This window comes from Ziziphus jujuba, chromosome 5, assembly GCF_031755915.1.
Source record: "Ziziphus jujuba cultivar Dongzao chromosome 5, ASM3175591v1".
Lineage (NCBI taxonomy): Eukaryota > Viridiplantae > Streptophyta > Magnoliopsida > Rosales > Rhamnaceae > Ziziphus > Ziziphus jujuba.
The window spans coordinates 19565758-19587379 of record NC_083383.1 but is presented as its reverse complement, the minus strand read 5'-3'; the positions used below and the strand labels follow the sequence as shown (position 1 = coordinate 19587379).

Below are 21622 nucleotides of genomic sequence, written 5' to 3'. Positions count from 1 at the left end.
CCAAAATTTACAAACTTGATATTGATAGAAAGCCCGAGAGATGAGAAATACAATGCTGCACTTAACTTGGTCTAAAAACTTTGTTGGTGGGTAGAAAACCTGATGAGAATCTACCCATGCCTGCATAACCAATAATCCGCTAGGGTGCTAACCCGATACGGATGAAGATAAGGCTGATCACTAGGGCTCAATCTAAGAGATTTAAAGAAAACCTGGCTGCTTTTATCTAGTGAGTAATTAAATCTCAAAGGGGCTTGTCAATTCCTGAAGAAACAAGATCCGTTTTAAGCATCCAAGTGGTGAAGGTCGATATGGACCCGGATAGCTGTTTTATGCCAATATGGATTTTTGGTAGCAATAAATGGTTCCAATACTTCATGGATTCAATACATATCTCTAAGAGGTCATGGAATCAAGTCAAGGTAGCTTTAAAGGCAAACAAAAAGGGGTTGTGTGCATAAGGGAGAAAGATGGTCGATTTTGCTGTATTGCTTGCTAGCTTTACAGTATTTTGCTGAGTTGACATTTTCTCTTTGATCCAAGCAAGGGAAACGTGTGGGACTCTATAATAATCCTATTTGGCATTCTACAAGGCATATGCAAGTTGATTTGGAGCTTAAATTGGTCACATATTGGTCAAAGATAGCTTCGTAAAAATATAGTATTTAGTTTCCTAATTTGATTTTGACTTTTTTTTTTAGGAAATTAGTCTTTTATTTGGTTATTTGGTTTTTATTTATTTATTTGCTAGAAAAATCAACTTATAAAAGTTATTATTTTATTATTTTCATTGTAAATTAATTAATTTCTAATTCAAAATAAAGAAATTAATTAATCCAAATTAAATTAGGAAAGGAGGTGAATTTCGGCCAAGCTAGGTTTCCTATTCTTTGGTGGCCGGTTTTACCTAGATAATTAGAGTTTTATTTTATTCTTTCCTAGCCTATTTAAGGGTTTATTTCTGATGAAGAACATACCTTCAATAATATTCAGAAAAATTAATTGTGAGATAGAATTCTCTTTGTTCTCTTTGAACACCTAAAACACCATTAGAGAGTAAGTGTTTTAGCTTTGACTTATCAATAGGATATCCATCACCTATTGTGGCGTCTTCATTCTATACCAAGGTTTCTAGTCACAAGTTAATTAGGGATTAAGATTTCAATAAGAATCTGAACTTAATTGAGATCTTGGCTAATATAATACGGGTTTAGGCACGAGTCGACCTAGATTTTTATCAACTATTTGCTTTAATTGAGAGCCAAATTTTATTCAGGTTTGATCTATCTTTATTTGCTTTATTTGTTTTGTGTTAATCTGAAATTTTAGCATTAGGTTAGGATTGCTTCTATCATCATACACGTTCAGCATATATATATATATATATATAAACTCATTCCTAGTTAAATTAGGTTTTCTTAATTTTACCGTATTTCTTGTTTCCTAGTTTGTTGGTTGTTATTCATTATTGTTCTTGGTAATTTAGTTTATTGTTGATTTTTCTTTGTTGTTTTGATCTTAAATATTTGCATTCATATATTCAAAAAAAGGAAAAAAAAAAAAAAGAGAAGTGTGTTTGCGGCAACATATATAGAGTTAAAAAAAAGAAATTGCAAATTTGTATTTTGTTGTTGGAGGTCACGGCTTTGGTGGATTTTTGGTGTGGAATTGTGATTTTTGGTGTTGATCTTTGCTATTGGAGTTATTTTACATTATGTGAGTAAAGAAAAAAAAAGGAAAAAAAAAAAAGGAAGAAGAAAAGCCGAATAAAAAAAAAAAGGTTTGTTGAATTTGGTGTTTGGTGGAAATTTCTTTGAACTGCTGAATTGTTTACTATTTATTCAATATTTGGAGTTGCTTAAGATTTATTTTTGCTGCTGGATATTTGAATTTTGGGTGCTAAAAATATTGGATTAAAATTAGTTAAAGGATTTGATACAAAAACTTGAATTACAAAGGATAACAACCAACAACTATTCCTTATTTTTGTCCAAATTGATTCTTGTTCGTATTTGAATTTCTTTTCTTAAAATTTTTATCCTTGAATTCTTAATTTCTTACCATCTGGTCCAGTTCTTATTGATTTTGAAATTTGCTTTGTTAAATTGCCTTATTTTTGCGTAGAAAAGTCAAGAATTAGGTGTTTAAAATTCACTCAATATTTGATTATTTTAGTTGTTATTTTATTGATAAGTTTAAATTAGGAACACTTGTTATCTAGTTACTATTTAAGTGTGTTTAATTAGAACTTTGAGGTAGTTCTTTTAGTGGAATAAGAAAAGAGCGTGTGAGCTTAAAAGAGGGTAAAAGCCGAAACTAGTGTGCAAACACGAGTGTTGAGACCTTGTTTGAGTGAAACACGTAAAGGAGTGAATTTGGTGAGGTCCTATATTATTTTTGTGTTTTTCATACTAACATGGTAGATTCAAGGGTTAGAAGAGAAAACCCACCATTGAGAATTAATGAAGAAGTGTCTGTAGGATTCAAAGGAGATTCCCGAGCTTCGAGGAGTGGATATAAGCACACGGACACGAGGGCCACCTTAGAGCAATTACAGCGGATGAATGCTCAATTTGATCACATAAATCAAAGGATTGATAGGTTAGAAACATCACAAGGAGGGCCGCATACAAGGTTTGATGCTTATGGAGGCCAAGGTCGAGGTCGAAGAGGCTGAAGGCAACTTAAAGAAGAATTCGGGGAAGGCAATTTTGGAGATGACTTGGAAGAAGGGTATGATGAAATTTTTGAACCTCAAGGAAGGCCAATCGTGGGAGACTAGCAAGGAATGAAGATGATGATCTTGGGAACATTAGAGTCAACATACCACCTTTCATGGGAAAAAGTGACCCGGAGGCTTACTTGGAATGGAAGGAGCATATGGAGACGATCTTTGATTGTCACAACTATTCGGAGGCTAAGAAAGTTAAGTTGGTAGCAATGGAGTTTGGACATTATGCACTCCAATTGTGGACTAAAGAGCAAAATACCCAAATGAGAGTAGGTGATGAATTGATTACTATTTGGCAACAAATGAAAGGAGCCATGAGAAAGTGATTTATACTGACTCATTACTATAAGTTGCTGCATCAAAAGTTACAAATCATTATCACAAGGTAGTAGGTCCGTAGAGGATTATTACAAAGAGATGGAGATGCTTATTATGAGATTAAGCATGAATAAAGATAGAGAAGTAACCATGGCAAGGTTTCTTGGTGGGTTCAATCGAGAGATAGCTAATAAACTAGAATTGTAACAATATGTGGAATTGGAGGAGATGTTACATGTGGCTATTAAACTTGAGCATCAATTCAAGAGGAGGGGTGTAAGTTCACGGTTTGGGGGTATTTCCAACAGCGGAAGTTCAAATCCAAGTGGCTAGAGAAACAATCGTATCTATGAAAACCAGTCAAAGCAGAAAGTTGGGGAAGAAAGTTCAAATCAGCCAAAGAGAGAAGCTAGAACCGAATTTGTCCAAGCACACAAAATTGAAGATAATTCTGATCCTAAACCTTCAAAATATAGAGAAATTATTTGTTTTAAGTGCTAGGGATGAGGACACATGGCTATCCAATGCCCGAATAGAAGAATTATCGTGTTGAAGGATAATGGTGAGCTAGAATCGGAAAGTAAGGAAAATGGAGATGAAACCGAGCAAGAAGAGGAAGACTTTGAGGATGAAGCCGAGACTCTCCATGCACCCAATATCAAATTAAATTTGATTTCTAGGAGAATGCTAGCTGTATACAAGGATGAAGAGTTCAAAAGGAAAGCATCTTCCATACCTAATGTGAAATCCAAGGTAAAATTTGTAGTATGATAATTGATAGTAGAAGTTGTACAAATGTAATTATTAACATTGTGGTTAATAAATTAGGTTTAGTAACAATTAAACATCCTGAACCTTATAGATTATAATGGCTTAATGATAGTGGTGAGATGAAAGTAAATAAACAAACCAAAGTAAAATTTAGCATAGATAAATATGTCAATGTTGTTTTGTGTGATGTTGTGCCTATGCATGCCGGACATATTTTATTAGGTAGACCATGGCAATTTGATAAAGATACTATTCATTATGGTCGAGAAAATTCTATTGTTTTTAAGTTTAAGGGAAAGAAGGTCAAGTTGGAGCCATTAACTCCCAAAGAGGTATATAGAAATCAATTACAAATACAACAAATGACGGAGACCGAAAAGCTCAAAGAGAAAGCTAGTATGGCACCTATGGCTTCACCATCCATCTAAGAAGGTAAGTCCGAGCTTGCTATTCAAGGTAAGCATTCTAAGACTCAAATTGAATGGAAAAACCATGAAAAGGCCAAGAGTGGAGTGAGAGAGGAAGAGAAACCCGACAGTGTGAGTAAGGCTGAAAAAGCCAAGAGTGAGGGCCAAACCAAGAGAAAGAAAGAAAGAAAAAGAAAGAAAAGAAAGGAAAAATAAAAAATTTTATACTAGTCTTGGTGATGTATCATATTGATATGAATCTAGGTCGACTCGGGCTTAAACCCGTATTGTATTAGCCCAGATCTCAATTAAGTTCAGATTCTTATTAAAACCTAAACCCCTAATCAACCTGTGATTAGAAACTTTGGTATAGAATGAAGATGCCACAATAAGTGATGGACATCATATTGATAAGTCAAAACTAAAACACTCACTCTTTAATGGTATTTTAGGTGTTCAAAGAGAACAAATAGAATTCTATCTCACAATTAATTTTTCTGAATATTATTGAAGGTGTGTTCTTCCTTAAAAATAAGCCCTTAAATAGGCTAGGAAAGAACAAAATAAAACCCTAATTATCTAGGTAAAACCGGCCACCAAAGAACAGGAAACCTAGCTTGGCCAAAATTCACCTCATTTCCTAATCTAATTTGAATTAATTAATTTTTTTATTTTGAATTAGAAATTAATTAATTTACAATGAAAATAATAAAATAATAACTTTTATAAGTTGATTTGTCTAGCAGATAAATAAATAAAAACCAAATAACCAAATAAAAGACTAATTTCCTAAAACAAAAAGTCAAAATCAAATTAGGAAACTAAAATATTATATTTTTACTAAGCTATCTTTAACCAATCTTTGACCAATTTAAGCTCCAAATCAGCTTCCATATGCCTTGTAGGATGCCAAATATGATTATCATAGAGTCCCACATGTTTTCCTTGCTTGGATCAAAGAGAAAATGTCAACTCAGCAAAAGTCTGTAAAGCCAACAAGCAATACAGCAAAACCCGTCATCTTTCTCCCTTGCGCACACAACCCCTTTCTGTTTGCCTTTAAAGCTACCTTGACTTGATTCCATGACCTCTTAGAGATATGTATTGAATCCATAAAGTATTGGAACCATTTCTTGCTACCCAAAATCCATATTTGCATAAAACAGCTATCCGGGTCCGTATCGGCTTTCATCACTTGGATACTTAAAACGGGTCTTGTATCTTTGGGAATTGACAAGCCCCTTTGAGAATTAATTACTCCCTGGATAAAAGCAGCCAGGTTGTCCTTAAATCTTTTAGCTTGAGCCTTAGTGATTGGCCCGGTCTGCATCCGTATCGGGTCAGCACCTCAACGGGTTGTCGGTTGTGTGGGCACGAGCAGATTCTCATCAAAACCTCCTCCAAGGTTCGACCAAACTTGATATTTATGTACATCTGAAACTGTAAGAAATTTTGACAAATGGAGGCTGGATTTGAGCTTAGAGGATTCAAAAATGGTGGGCAAAAGGTATAGGGTGGGTTGAAGTAGCTGGACAATGGCCAAACTTCGGTGACTTAGTTGGAATGTCACTGCCTGCTTTGTTGACTCAATTTAGGCATGTTTGATGGAGGTTCCAATCAAAACTTTGAGGTTTTTGTTGTGGTCACTAGGCATTAATAGCTTGCTGGCCCATGTAGGTCACCAAAGCCGAAAAATGGGTCAAACCAACATAGACTTGGTTCAACATTTAAATGGGTCGAGTTGACACGATTCAAGTTCCACGAGTCTGGAGACGGTTTTTGGAACTTTCTGGGTATTTTTCAATATGTTTAATGAGGGCACAACACTTGAAGCATATATAGATTTTGGATCTATTAAAAGACAAAAACCTAAACTGGTTTGGATACATATAAAATACTAATATTTAAAAAATTTTCAAAATCGTAACTTTCTAACTGTAACTCAGAATTATGTGCGCTTCTAGTTTATGAACTTGTATTGACAAACTCTATGCCATGTTGCACAATTCAACTCAAAATTCTTAATTAGTCAATTCCAGTTAAACCAAATAAATTTTAATTCTAATTTTTAATTTTGGTCGACGTAGTTATATTGTTATGCAACATGTGTGACAATGTCTTGAACCAACCAAAGCAGATTTCTCTAGAAGAAAAATTTTATATATATATATATATATATTTACATAATCCTATTATTATAGATGATAAAGCCTCAAATATATATCTCAGGTATGGTGTGAGAAGTGTAAATTATACTTCAATGTTTTGCAATCTCTTGTGAGAAATTGTATCATCCAGGAGAATATTTCTATGCATATACAAAGTTTTTATTTATATTAGGATCATAATTCCCATCTTATATTGAGCATCCAATAACTTACCAAGTGCTATAGGTTATTACTTGCTCAAATAAGATTTTAATAGTAAGGTTTTAATAGTAAATTATTAATTGGTATGTCATCGCCGGCATTTGACACATCACCATATTTTTATCTCATATTGGAAACATGTGTCCACCATATTATTACTATATATATGTAAAGTGAGGGTGGAGCCAGGATTTGAGAGTAATATGAGCAATTTAAAAGATAGTATAAAGATTTCAAATATAACAAAACCTAAAAATACATCACTATTATTTCAATCCAATAATACACCAATAATTACATAATAAATATATATCTTAGCTTATGATATTGCACAAAAAAAAAAAAATTAGCTTATCACATTTTAAAAAAAATATATATTTTATTACAAAAATAGTATTAACTCATTAGTTGGCACATTTGCTTGTGAACCACATAAAATATGATACTTAAACTCCTTAACTATGGCAATTTGGCACTTTAGTCCCTCGAATTTTTTTAGAGAGTGATAAGCCCATATTTGCCCTTTACCATTCTTTTTTGTTTCCTCATATGACTAGATGATAATGTCGACAATTTCAGGGAAATGTCGTTGATAATATTGGATATTGGTGAGCAGCGACACCAACAAAGAGGGAAGAAATTTTGGGAGTGAACATTTTTTGACACCGAGTATCAACACCGACAGTGAAAACTTTTGACTGGGAGAGAAAATTGTGAGCGAAGAGTTTACGGGGGAAGTTGATGGGAAATTGTTACAATTTTTTGACCAGAAAAATTATAAAAACGGAGAAAGGGGAAATAATTTATGGGTTCGTGTCTTACTGCTTACACGTGCAGCTGTTTTTGTGTATAGGTTAATTGTGAATCTGCACATTCCACCGAAGATAGAAATGTTCCCGTTAATTTGTCGGTCCAATATCTATATCTCAATCTCAATCAACTCCAAGCCCAGCCCAAAGTGTTTGTTTCACGATAACTCTTTTATGAATTATCCTTATCACAAGCTGTCTTCGTTGTCTTCATCATTCCTTTTATTTTTTTATTTTGTTGAATATTTTTTTCACAAATATTTTTGCTTGTGATAGAATTATAATAAAAGAATTAAAATATTAAATCACCTTAATTATTTTAAAATTATGTTAATTTGTTTTTAATCAATAAAATATTATATAAGAATAGATGATCCAAATACTATGTCATTTTCTTTCCCAACAAAAGATAGAAAGGTGTCAATCTTTGCAGGATAGTAGGGAATATTTCTCTAATATATTTTTTTTGCTAACAAATATTTCTCTAATATAATTGAAAAATATACATTTTTTGTTTTAATTAAAAAAATATATACTTGTTGTATAATCCAATTAGCATAATTAAGATATAATATTTATATAGTTGGCCTTTATTGTCTATGTTTGAATTTATCAAATAATTTTCTATATTTTGGAGCTCAATATTTTTTTTATTTAAAATAATTTTTAATATTTATAGATTAATTATTATATTTTTTATAATATTTTACTATATTAATTATCTCATATGTATTATAAATTAAATATTTACAATCCGTAATTTTATTAATATTTTTATCTATATTTTTATAAAATTATAATTTTAATATTTTCATCGATATTGATATTTTTATCACTGCATATAACATGCAAGTGGAATTATCAAGACAATTGATGAAAATATGTTTAGAGGGCCATTGTTGCCAATGATAGCCAGCTCAAGGATCCAAATACCAAAAAATAAAAAACAAAAATGGTCCAAGGGAAAAATATGCCAATTATCCTAATAATAATAATAATAAAAATATAATAATAAAAATGTTTTCATATTCTTTTCTCCAAGTTTTCATTAATATTTGCACCAACATTTCCGTAAAATTAGATGTCCACCTTCTTAGCAACAACAGCCTATTATTAAAAAGAAAGTTATCCAGTAAATTGTGGATTAACCGGGATACGGGTCATGTAAGCACCCGAAAACAAACAATATCTCAAAACCTGCGAGTCGGAAACAGCCAGCCGCAGTCAAAAGCTCCAAAAATATAGCCGTCATCAACAATGGACTGCATTCTCCATTTCTCTCCGAAAACCACTTCACTACTGTCTTCCTTGTCCTACTCCTCCAACTCCTACTTGGCCCCAGGTCCTCGGTCCTTTCTGGGCTTGGTTTGCAGAAATATGCTCGGGCGAGAGGTGGTTTGCGCTGCCAAAACCCAGGTTGGTGATGTCTCGGCCATGGAGCCCAAACCCAAGGAGAACAAACTCTGGGGTGGCCGTTTCCAGGAAAGCGTCACCGACGCCGTCGAGAGGTTCACGGAGTCCATCTCCTTTGATAAGGCCTTGTATAAGCATGATATCATGGGGAGTAGGGCCCACGCTTCTATGCTCGCCAAACAGGTATTCGGGTCTTTGATGTTGTTGTTATTTTCGGGAATGTTTGGTTTCCGGGAAAATGTAGGTGAACGGCTGGAAACGAGTAGCTCGATTGAGTGTCTTAAGACTGGTTTTTTATTTGGTTGCGGGAGAAATGTGCGGAGAATTTGGGCACCAGGGACTCAATTTTAGTTTTGAATTGGTTCTTGGTTCAGTCAAGTTCAGATTTTTATGTTAATTTGCATGGTTAGTAACTTTGTAGTTTGGTTGTTTATTTGTCCTTCTGAGAATTAGTTCCACAAATGAGACATTTTCCATATTAACATGTGTACACATACGGCGAGAGAGAGAGAGAGGCACATATAAATGCATGATCGTTCACATTTTTTTGGGAAATATATCAATGAAGCTGTAGGAACATGAATATTTTATATATATATATATGTATATATATATATATATATTTATGTATAATGTTGTTGGTTTTTAAGAAAGAAGCATTGCTTGTTTTGAATTAGTAGTTTTGGAATTGTTAAGATAATCTTCTACCATCTAAAAGCACATAAAACACTATTTCATTTTGTTGTAGGGATTGATGAGCATCAGTGATAAGGACAGTATTCTTGAAGGGCTTGATGAGATAGAGAGGCGCATTGAAAATGGTGAGTTTGTGTGGAGAACTGATAGAGAGGATGTGCACATGAACATTGAAGCAGCCCTTACTGATATGATTGGTGAACCTGCAAAGAAACTTCACACTGCTCGAAGTCGAAACGATCAAGTCTTAACTGATTTCCGCCTGTGGTGTCGAGATGCAATTGATTCGATTATTAAACGAATCAAGTATCTTCAGGTTGCACTGGTGACTTTGGCTTTGGAGAATAAAGGCCTTATTGTTCCTGGTTATACACATTTACAAAGGGCACAGCCTGTTCTTTTGCAACATCTCCTCTTAGCATATGTTGAGCAGGTAAATTGATTTAATCTAACATTAATCTATACTTAATCTCCTAGTTTGTTTGATTCCCAGAGTAATTAATAGTGTGCTCATTATGTTTATCTTGTAGCTTGAACGTGATGCTGGTCGTTTACTAGATTGCAGAGCCAGGTTGAATTTCTGCCCTTTAGGTGCTTGTGCATTAGCTGGCACTGGCCTGCCAATTGATCGGTTTATGACTTCCGAGGCTTTAGGATTCACTGCTCCTATGAGTAACAGGCATGTTTCTTGCTTTACATTCTGGAGGAGTCAGAAAATTCATATTTTTAGCTTGTATTAAGATTCATGAGTGTTTCTTGGCATTGTCTTTGCACTGTGTGCTGTAACTTCTTATCTTTCGTGCTTCATTGACCATATGGGTTAATTATCCAGTTGGTTGTCCATGAGTCTATAATGATACTCCTGAGAATTTGCTTTCTTCTCATTACACACACTTAGACCTATTTTCCATGGTTATTCCCTAGTTTTATAATTATGATAAACAAAATGGTGCTAAAACACAAAAAGGCAGAGGACAAATTCTCCAAAACAACAAAAGGCTCAGCATGTGTAGCCAGAGTCCCATCCTATTAATCTTAAAGCGCCATGCTATCTTAAATATCAATAAAAGACTAAAGACTAAAGATGACTCCCCATAGAGTTGTATATGGTGTTGACATTGACCTTGGCATTTCAAGAGCCTAAAGATATATACTTGTTAATTGGCAAAAAGACTTTCATGGTCAATTGGCACATGCATCAATCTAACAAGTGACATGTGATATATTTTGTCTTTACATGCGTTGGGATATGTGGCTTCCTTGATTAGCTGGTTAATTTCATTATTTGGCAGTATTGATGCGGTGTCAGACCGAGATTTTGTTTTGGAGTTTCTTTCTGCTAATTCTATCACGGCAATTCATCTTTCTCGACTTGGGGAAGAATGGGTTTTGTGGGCTTCAGAAGAGTTCGGATTTATTACACCAAGTGACTCTGTTTCTACTGGAAGTAGTATCATGCCTCAGAAGAAAAACCCAGATCCTATGGAGCTTGTTCGTGGAAAGTCTGCTAGAGTAGTAGGAGACCTTGTTACACTTCTCACACTATGCAAAGGACTACCTCTTGCTTACAATCGTGATTTGCAGGTATAATATTTCATTTTACTATTCTTCATTTGTTCGGTCAAGATACATTGAAGAAAGCTATGTAAGGGTCTGGGGGATATTTGTTTTACCTGTCTGCTTTTAACTTGACATAATGATATTTTGGTCTGAGCTGCATATATCACATGCAATCTTCGTTATCCCACTCCTAAACATAATACATGCATGCCAAATTCAATTTTGATTAAATGTACAAAATCATGCTATGTCTATCTAACTTAAATTATGTTTTGGTTCTTTCTTCCTGTAGTCTTAAGGTTGTTTGCTTTTGATTAAGAACCTGATTTTTTGAGGCAGGAAGATAAGGAACCTGTGTTTGACAGCGTAAAGACAATATTGGGGATGCTTGAAGTGTCAGCTGAGTTTGCACAGAACATTACTTTTAATCAGGAGAGAATAAAAAATGCTTTACCAGCTGGTCATCTTGATGCTACAACACTTGCTGATTATCTTGTGAAGAAGGTAATTGATATATGCGAATCAACCTTTTTCTCACCAATTTTAAGAGCTTAAAATTTCTTAATTTTAGAAGCCCAGCTTTTAAACATTACTTGAATTAATGATTTCAACCAACAAACTGAAGCAGCACTTCTATAGTCAGATGTCTGTCTTTTGATCAATCTGTTCTAATTAATAGCCTACTTTTCATTGTTTTTCAAAAGGAAATTGCTAATAATGAAGTTAGGGTCTTTGCATTTGCTATTAATCTAGTTTTTGCATTTCTTTGTTTCCAACTAGGTGAAATAGTAGTAAACTGACTTCAATAAAATGGAGATGAAATTTTGTATTCATAGAACTGTTACCAGAGAGGACATGTTATAAGTAGAGACAAGTCATGTAAGAGAAGTTGAGAAAGATAGGGATGAATACTCTTAACCATTAAATTTTCTTGATTAGAGAGATATAAGACATAGGAAAGAAATACTCTTTTTGTAGATTTGTAAATTATGTTTTAGGCAGTTGAAAAGATATGCTGTAGAAGCAAGGAATAATAATGTAATGATTTAGGATGAGTGGATGAGCTGCAGAGAAACTGGCATGTTTGCCTAGATTTTGTCTCTTGTTTAAGGTTTATGATACAGTCAGTAGACTCAATATGTTATTCCAATTGATCGAGTCCATAAGGGAGTGATTCTGTTCCATAATTGTATCTATGGTTTTAAGTTGAAACCATAGTGATTTGTTGTTTACCCTGTTTTCTTCTTTTAACCTGTATGCTGTTGATTTAGTTGTAAATTAATTTTTGTCATTTATTCGAATTCTTCTTGTTTTTGTAAAGAATTTTATTCATTTTTTCAGTTGTCACACATTCTAATACGGTTTTATACAGGGAGTGCCCTTCAGAACTTCTCATGATATAGTTGGAAGGTCTGTTGCCTTGTGTGTCTCAAAGAATTGCCAGCTTAAGGACTTGAGTATGGATGAGATGAGAAGTATAGATCCAGTGTTTGATACAGATGTATATGAATTTCTTGGAGTCGAAAATGCCGTAGAGAAATTCTGCTCATATGGTTCAACTGGATCAGCATGTGTCGCAGATCAACTTAGCTACTGGATGGCTAAACTTGAAATCAGCTAAAGCCTAATTAACGAATATCCCAGCAATATTCATTGCTGATTGTGGTAACAATTGAAAACACCTATGTTAAAGACCTTGAAATGGTGCTGCAATAGCATCGATGGATCTTAAAAACACAAGCACTAGAACTTAGCTAAAGATCTGAAAAGGAGCAATTTTTTTTCGTCCGGAAGTGCTTCTGATTTTTAAGTTTCTGTCAACATTAGACTGATTTTGATTCAGTTTAAATTAGTTTGAAAATTCAAAATTTTAATGAGCATTGCTGTAGAATAGCAGAGTGGTAGTGTATGTATTTTGTAGAACTACTGGGGACAGTTACTTTTTGAATCAATATAAGGTGTTTATGAAATGTCTCTTTACCACTCTTTCCCTTGGGCTAGGGCTTGGAATGTTGGATCAGAACGAAAAATCTATCTACTGTTTTGGGAAAATGATTGCTGTGGGATGACTGCAAGATGGGCGTTCTTGGTCTGACCTTGTTACTTTTGAGTTTAATCCATGCATGCAGGACTCAGTTTGAAAAATGATTCTTTTTTTCTCTTTGAGTTGAGAGGAACTTGGGAGGCTACAAGTACTTATACTAGTTGCCAAAGTCTTTTAAAGAAACTGACAATCTGACCTCAATTTCAAAAATTGACTATTTGAGTAGTTGAGTATTTTAAATCCCTTTGTTGGACATATGGAAAGGAAAACCTTTGATTGCAATTATTTTCCTACTTAAAAAAGAAAAAGAAAAAGAAAATCCTTTATATATATCACCCGAATAAGATTTCATTCAATTTGTAACTTAAAATGATAAAATCTCAAATATCCACAGAAAAAAACTTTAAAAAAAAAAAAATCAAACAAACAAACAAAAAGTAGAACGAAAATTTATTGTTTGGTTGTCAAACTGCAATTATACAAGTGATTTACCATAACAATCTGAAAAACCAACTCTATCCAAAACCTGAAAAACCATTTCTCGTAGAAGCCTCCCTCTTCAGTAATCACATACTGTAACAAACTGTTACTACGGCAAATTACATGTCCAAATTTTCAGTATAGGTCAATTTTTCCAACAGGGACCAAACTCATGAATACCATGCTAAAGAATATAGCTCTGTCGCATTAGCACCTAGTCAGCAGGATTAGAATTCTTGATGCAGGATCATATAACACATTAGTAGCAAAGAAATTAATGTGGCAGACCAGAATTTCCGTTCAATCTACTGCTATTTGAGACAGCCTGATTTCAAAATACTTGGTAACTTCAAAGGAAGATCTGCTTGCACTTCACTTTGCTTCTTTTGTGGCTTTGACGTTCTCTGCAAGCGAGGAAGGTGCATCCACAGTAACAAGCTGAATTACTGGCTTCTGCCTTTTCTTTCTCCCCTCAGGTCTTACACCATTTGGATTGGCCTGTAGCAGTGTTTTTTGGTCAGCAATCAGGAAGAAATTGATAATAGTAAAATGAAATTGTGGATTCAGGACAATGAAATGCTATCAGAATAGAACCTAGCAAGCACAGAGTAAGATTTTGGTTAATTGCAACCAGAAGATAACAATCACTAGCTAAAAGCATTTTAAAAATATTTATTGCATAGAAAAGCAGAGTAAGCGCATTTGAGAGTAAGCAGACTGCTCTTTTTACACACAACGAGTTCACTTCTTTTAGGGTTAAGGAAGATTACCAATATGTTACCAATGTTAGATAAAGGTTTCTTGCTTGGCTCATGATTGACATTCTTCTCAACGGGTTTATCAACTAGAGCACTCTGAAGTAGCATTGCACCTTGAGAAGCATCTGTGGCGATCTTCTCTGTTTCAATAATCTTTAGAGAATTAGCTTTGCTTTCAGCAATCTGTGATTCTGGTGAGTCATTCAAATGGATCAGCACTGCTTCTCTGTTGCTGCACTTAGAGGCTGCACAACCACATGATGTCCCACAGCTGCCACCCCTGTGGCGACATCTGCATTTTGTTGTTTTGCACAAAGACTTCTTGCTACATGAGCAGCATACACCTGATCCAAGTTTGTTCCTAACAACATTACTTTGTTCAGAAGGTTCTGATTCGGTTGTATTTGCACCCTCTATTAACCGATTACCACTTGTGACACAAAATGAGAGTTTACTCGAAACATCCTGATAATAAGAATAATTAACTGACAATTTTGAGTCGAGTTATCTTTAAAATTGTAAATGCATAATTATCCTATAATGGATTTCTGAGTTCTGACCCACACAACAATATCCAGATATATATTTAAATGGATGTTCAATTAATTAAGTATAGCATCATGTCCAGTGCACTAACCTGTGACTTGTTTCCTTGATCAAGTTTAGACTTTTGCACTCTTAACTGCCCAAGCAAACTGCCTAGACAAACTAAATGTTCCTTCAGCTCTTTTATGTCTAGATTCTCCCCCAAGGAGTCAGCTTCTTTTTCCTGCAATATGCATCTTAAAAGAGAGGGAAAATAATTCAATAAAGTATGTTGAAGGCCATGTACACATTGCCCTAAAAAAAAAAAACACAACAATGTTGCTGGATGGTTATCAGCACCAAACTTCTCACCTAGACTGTTCTTGCTTCAGCATATCCACTTCTTCCTTAAGCTTAGCAATCTCCTCAGCCATTCTAACCAAGCCAAAACATGAAAATCAATACATGAATTGCTTCATGTGTTACAGAAGATTTTCCCCACATGCATTGGTAAATTAGCAATTACTGAGGCACTTTTAAATTTGGTAAAAATCCAGCAAACAAGATCCAAGAATCAAATACCAAACAGACAAAGTTTTGAGTTCTCATGTGAACTTAGACCACCTACGACTTCTCTTCTTCCCTATACAAGTAATTTAACCATTTAACATGGTACACCACCACCTTTAGAATGCAGCAACACTAAGTACTCTTCCATCCTGAGTAAATGCCAAAGATAAATCTGGTCACAAAATAAAAATCAAGTCTGTGGTCCCAAAATAAAAATCCAAGTCTAGTAAGCCAGAGACGCGATTCTTCTCTATACTCTAACTTCAGTAAACATGTCAAATGTCACATGATCTGTCAACCCTATTAAATACACCTAAAAAAGCATGTTCAATTCAACAAAATTTGAAGTGGGGAGGGGCAGAAAAAGGATCATTACAGGCAACCTAGTAAATTCCTGCATTCACACGTTGAATGGTGGAAAGCTATCGAGAATAGAGTGTTAATAGAAAGGATAAAGTATCTATAATGACAAAGCAATAGCAATTAATTTACCCTCTACAACAAAATGTAAGCTTGGCTTGAAATTTCATATAAGCAAAAAAGTTTTGTTACTTCTAGAAAATGCTGTTTGCCTGAAACAGCATCATTTTGATAATTTGATAACGACACCATGAGAGGTCAAAACATAACTTTCTAGTACCAACTCTAGCAAGTAGCAATGTCAAATCCCACTACATGTTCTTTACTAAAGAAATTATAACTCCAACTACCAATGATAATTTTACTAATATACACTTCATGAAAGGCAATTAATATTCTAACTATAGATATAGAATTACATCTAAGCTTACACGATTGCAGGAAGAGAAATAAATTGTCAAGAAAACAAATGGATGTCTGTCATCAAATCTACAGGTAGGATATTACTAGTATCCAATCATTATATTGAAGTGAAATTACAACTCAAACATGTAAAAATTAATATAAACTTAAGAATTTTAATATACTTTTACTAATATCCACTTCATGAAAGGCAATTAATATTCTAACTATAGATATAGAATTACATCTAAGCTTACACAATTGCAGGAAGAGAAATAAATTGTCAAGAAAACAAATGGATGTCGGTCATCAAACCTACAGGTAGGATATTGTAGTATCCAATCATTACATTGAAGGGAAATTACAACTCAAACATGTAAAAATTAATATAAATTTAAGAATTTTAATTAAACAAATTCCAATCAAGTTTAAAATGAAATAAGCGATTACAGGAAGAGAAATAAATTGTCAACAAAACAAATGGATGTCTGTCATCAAACCTACAGGCAGGATATTACTAGTATCCAATCATTATATTGAAAGGAAATTACAACCTAAACATGTAAAAATTAATATAAACTTAAGAATTTTAATTGGACAAATTCCAATCAGCCTTAAAATGAAATAAACTTGTTTCATCTGATAGATATGTGTGTTTTAATCACTGAAATTTTTAACTCATTCAAACCCATGAATCAACCTTATAGATAATTGCAGAAATTCACAAACATTTTATCCAATTACTTTAGTAAAGATGAAAAGAATAAATAGATTAAAATTATATCAGTTGGACTCACACTTCCATTTGACTTTCATATTCCGAACATAGTTCATGTATCTGTGTTGTTACTTCAAGCTCATGCTCCATGCCCTGCATCAGTTATTTGAAACAATAAGGGATAACAGAAAGTTTGGGAGGAAAAAGAATATATTATTCTTAATTTATCAAATAACATAAAAATCTATCTGATCTTCAAAAATGCTAGTCCATGAAATCAAATGATAGTGCCCTAAGAAAATAGCGAATGTGACAGTTCCATGCCACAAATAACACTTTGGCTACTAGATTTTCATTGGTTATATAGTAACTAGTATGAAGAAATGCTTAGCAAGGAATTCTTTCCAATTAGACAGATAAGTAATTATTATGCTAACAGTAGACAACATCCTTTAAAAAAAATAAAAATAAATAAAAAAATAAAAAATAAAAAAATGATGAACATGTAATCCCAATCTTGACAGATTAGAAATTTACATGCACACAGCATACCAGTAGAAAATGTATCCAGTTTGATCATTAAATACCTGAGTTGCTGGTTTATTCCCATTTCTGGCACCTATATGCAGTTGATCCAAGAATAGGAGGAAAAGTGAGGCAAATCATGATCATGTGTTTAAAGAAAATAAGAGATAAATGAAGAGGTATGCTCCTAACCAGCAGTCTTTTGCAACAAATCCTTTCGAGATTCTAAAAGCTCTCTTAACCGCTTTGTTGCCACAAAAGCTTCTATAGTCTTTCGTTGCAAAACCTACAATTAAAGACCAGAGAGTGAGAGGGATAGTTTTTCAGAAGTTCATATAAATTATAAATGAAAATAATGAAAAGGTTCAATAACTAGCCATTATATACAATCTTCAAAAACATATAAATATACCATCTTTAGTCTCTGGTTAGAATCTTGTAGTTTATGCATCTCAAATTGATTCCTCCTACCCTCTTTCTTGAGCTGTTAGTTCATAGAAAAACAGTAAAAAATAAATAAATCGGATTCCTTGATTTAATAAAAGCTCATATTATGATAGCCTAAAATTTTCTAAATGTACTAAAAATTGATCAAGCATTGCAAGCAACTACCTTAAATTTCAATCTTAAAAGACATAACCCAAGGACCTGACTTTTAACATACCACAGTCAAAATTGAAATATCAAAGAATAATTACAGGAAAACTGAAGGATCAAGCTGTTAGTAATTTTGAAAATCAAGCAACCAATCTGACTTATTTCCAATCCTTGCATTTTAAACCATTAGTAAATCAAAATGTTGAACTCTGTATACCTGAAGGATTTCTTTTTCCATTGAAGCCTTGCTTAACCTGAACTGCAGAGAGTCTATCTTGACTTTACATTGCAGTTGAACCTAAATAGCATAAAGTTGTGTTGGTGGTAGAAGTAAACAAATATGAATTTCAAATAGACATGTCACATCTAAAGTTGCACCTTCTGAGCTTTTAAACTCTGAATCTCGAGATGTAACTGTTCTGTTGCTTTGTCACCTTTTGGTCTTTGTATTGAGAGTTGAGACTTAGCATCTAGCTTTCTTTTTAATTCCTCAACCTGGAAGAAAGACTATGTAAGCTTATCATTTGAAAATCTATTTGGTGCATTAAAACAAATACAAATAAATTCACCTGATCTTCAAGGACAATCAGCTTTTTGAGATAATCTTCTTTAACCTTTTCAGCGCTATAAGTGGGAGTGGATGAAACATTTGATAGCCTGTACTTTAGTTCTTCAATCTCCTTCTGCAAATTGTATCCAGAACAACAGTATGAAACTATTGTTTGAAGAATCAAGATATACTAACACGACCAGAAGGAACTAAATACCCAATTTGGTTTGGGAGGGCATTGAAAAAGATTCTAGAGAAAAAGGTTTAAAGTTATATCTTGCATGTTACTTCTTTTAAACTGGTTTTATCAAACTAAAGAGATGCAGTAACATATGTATTTTTCCTTTGTTGCTTATTTTTGCCTACTTTTGCAAAGCGATAACGATTTTTGTACTTAAGATATGTCAACTCCATAATTATCTCACTACAAAATCCAGATTCAGGACATCACTATAATAACCTTCTGCTATTTCTCTTTTCTAAATACAGATTAAAAAGTGATAATCGAGATATTCTAACGCAATCAGAACGAAATTTCTCCATTTTGATTTTGAGACTGCAGGACTGCATTGTCAAAAATGAAAAAGGAAGGCAATAAGCTCAAGTTCAATGGACGATGACAAAAATTAGCAGATTTGCCTCCAAAACATGAAAAAAGCATTATTTCAAATTTCAATCTGAAATTTTGCTTTCTAAGATACTCCGAAGCTCAATAGAATCATTTCAGACTCGTCTCCCTCAAACCCCTCCACATTTTCCTGAGTAAGAAAAAAAACAATTAACAATATCCATAATGGTACACATGCATTTCGAATTCTTTCAACTTCTCAACACTAATTGGAATTTTCCGATTCTCTCCAGCTCTCAAAGACGGAAAAAATACACCTAGGATCCAAGTAACGCCGCATTCATTTATTAACGTCATCCAAACAAACACTATCGCCGCCACTTCTTCAGAATCCTACATCTACTCAGTAAAAACAGACTCCACACACACACAAACACAAATTAAACCAAAAACAAAGAATAAATCAATCAATCAAACATACAAACAAAAATCAGAGAAGTGTTTGAAGTATAAAACAGGAAAGGATCGGAGACCTGAAAGGCCTTGTTTTCTTGTTCCAGCTCGCGAACTCTGCTCGAGCAATCTTTCATGTCAGCATCGGCGTGGGACGCATCGATCAGCTGCTTTGAGCGCCGGTTCGTCTTCTTCATCTTCTGACACTGGGACGAATAAAGCCCCTTCCTTGATGGACTTGGGAAATGGAAACGAGAAAGGAAACCCTAGCAGATCGGATCGAGAAAGGGGCTGCTTAAAGGTCTTCTAGCCAAGCACCTACTTACATTCAGTGGGTGGGTTTTTATTGCTCTACCTTTGCTCGGAGAACAGGCTGACCGGACACCACCGGATGTGCCACGTCAGCACTGTGTAATAACGAATGAATTCAAATTTTCGCCACGTTGGATCAAGCGACCGTTGAAAAACCATGCCGCCATTTATATTTTAAAATTTTCTGATATTTCTTTTTTGCAAAAGTTAGAAAGTTTTTAACATTTTAATTTTAATAATTTTATACAATAATATCAAGATTATCAAATTTATTTATCAATAATGTGCTAATATTTAAATGGTCCTCTCTTAATTTTTTTAAAAAAATATTTTTTCTATTAAAGTTGAAATGTAAAATTATGTTTCGAGTTTATTTTATTATTTATAGATTTAGTACATCACTCATTCATTTAAATTATTAAAATATTTTTAAATTTTAGTTTTTGAAAAAATCTAAAGGTTGATAAGAAAAATTCTAATGAGATAAAAGATTGATTGTCCATTAAAAGGTTTATTTATTTTTTTTATAAGAAAAGAGTACCCTTATTCATGTTTATATTATATATAATTATGTCAACCAATAATATAAAAGCATGCATCATTTTTAATTTATAATAATACCCTTTACAATTACGATAAATCCTTCCATTACAATATTTTAAATCTATAATTTTTCAAATATAAATATTAATAGTTTATTTATTAAATGTATCTTCCTTGATATAAATATATCTCATTTGATAAATATTTTAGTGTCTATAATATTACTAAATTTTATGTACGTTTTATCCAGTTTATCATCCAAAACCAAGAATAATATTTATCTCCTTTTATTTTTTGAGATAATATTCTATCATTTTTTTTTTTTTTTTTGAGAATGATGATGTTTAAAAATATAAACAGTTAAGATGCATGATGAACAACAAAAACAAAAAGTATACACATATACAAGTATTAACTTAATCTTTCTGGTGAAGAACTAATCTATATCTTATTATTATGATATATGGATGCCACTGTTATTCTCATATTAAGCAAGGTTTGTGAAACTTATGTAACTCCTATAGTTGTTTTTTTTTTTTTTTTTTTTTTTTTGTTTGCCTGACAACTCCCATAGTTGTTGATTGTAGCATTATTGACCATTTATGTATTGTATCCTATGACTACATGTCAGCCTATATATAATGCCATTGTAATGAATGAAAGATCTACATCTGATTCTCTCCATATTTAGAGTAATTTTGGATTAAAATATTGTTTACCAATTTTTAAGATTACTCTTTATCTAGAATAATAAATAAAGAGATTGAATTGTACAGCAGAATCAAAATATTTAAAATGGTGAAACAAATTGCATCACACCAAAATAATAATAATAATAATAATCATAGTAATAATAATCCTTCTTGTATTATAGAAAATTCAATGATACCATTACTTGAATAAAATCAAATCTATGGCATGAAAATTATAAAGGTTTCTCGCTTTAGTTCCTAAATTTCTTTTCTTTTTTCTTCTCCTTTTGATCTTTAAACACATGGAAAACTCAATTATTAGTCCTTATCTTATTTTTTGTCCAATCAATTGTTAACAGTAAAGGGTAGAATAATCAAATGATAGTATGGTTATAAATAAACTCAAACAGTTCAAGATTGGCTTGTAATATATCTAGATTTAGCTCACTCG

At 33.1% G+C, this 21622-nt stretch overlaps 2 protein-coding genes across 2 annotated transcripts; one reads left to right on the top strand and one right to left on the bottom strand.

Moving 5' to 3' along the window:
- Positions 1 to 8518: 8518 nt before the first annotated feature.
- On the top strand, positions 8519 to 13044 carry LOC107421276 (argininosuccinate lyase, chloroplastic). The gene is made up of 6 exons (XM_048476150.2): positions 8519 to 9001; positions 9567 to 9947; positions 10045 to 10193; positions 10807 to 11098; positions 11414 to 11578; positions 12447 to 13044. The coding sequence occupies exons 1-6, from the start codon at positions 8663 to 8665 to the stop codon at positions 12693 to 12695; spliced, it is 1575 nt and encodes a 524-aa protein (XP_048332107.1). The 5' UTR covers positions 8519 to 8662; the 3' UTR covers positions 12696 to 13044.
- A 510-nt stretch (positions 13045 to 13554) lies between these two features.
- LOC107421282 (kinesin-like protein KIN-4C) lies at positions 13555 to 20039 on the bottom strand. The gene is made up of 12 exons (XM_048475066.2): positions 19705 to 20039; positions 18623 to 18736; positions 18432 to 18548; positions 18271 to 18351; positions 17869 to 17940; positions 17649 to 17742; positions 17519 to 17550; positions 17011 to 17084; positions 15254 to 15316; positions 14994 to 15138; positions 14369 to 14821; positions 13555 to 14096 (listed from the first exon to the last, which is right to left on the bottom strand). Exons 1-12 carry the CDS (start codon positions 19819 to 19821, stop codon positions 13971 to 13973), a joined length of 1488 nt encoding a protein of 495 aa, XP_048331023.2. The 5' UTR covers positions 19822 to 20039; the 3' UTR covers positions 13555 to 13970.
- Between the last annotated feature and the right edge of the window lie 1583 nt (positions 20040 to 21622).

Excerpts from the sequence above, each read along its gene's own strand:
- LOC107421276 (XM_048476150.2), top strand. The coding sequence starts at position 8,663 with ATGGACTGCATTCTCCATTTCTCTCCGAAAACCACTTCACTACTGTCT. Across the intron at positions 9,948-10,044 it reads TCTTAGCATATGTTGAGCAG|CTTGAACGTGATGCTGGTCG; the intron begins GTAAATTGATTT and ends TTTATCTTGTAG. Across the intron at positions 11,099-11,413 it reads CTTACAATCGTGATTTGCAG|GAAGATAAGGAACCTGTGTT; the intron begins GTATAATATTTC and ends TTTTTGAGGCAG.
- LOC107421282 (XM_048475066.2), bottom strand. The coding sequence starts at position 19,821 with ATGAAGAAGACGAACCGGCGCTCAAAGCAGCTGATCGATGCGTCCCAC. Across the intron at positions 18,737-19,704 it reads AAGAAAACAAGGCCTTTCAG|AAGGAGATTGAAGAACTAAA; the intron begins GTCTCCGATCCT and ends TACAATTTGCAG. Across the intron at positions 14,822-14,993 it reads ATCAAGGAAACAAGTCACAG|GATGTTTCGAGTAAACTCTC; the intron begins GTTAGTGCACTG and ends TCTTATTATCAG.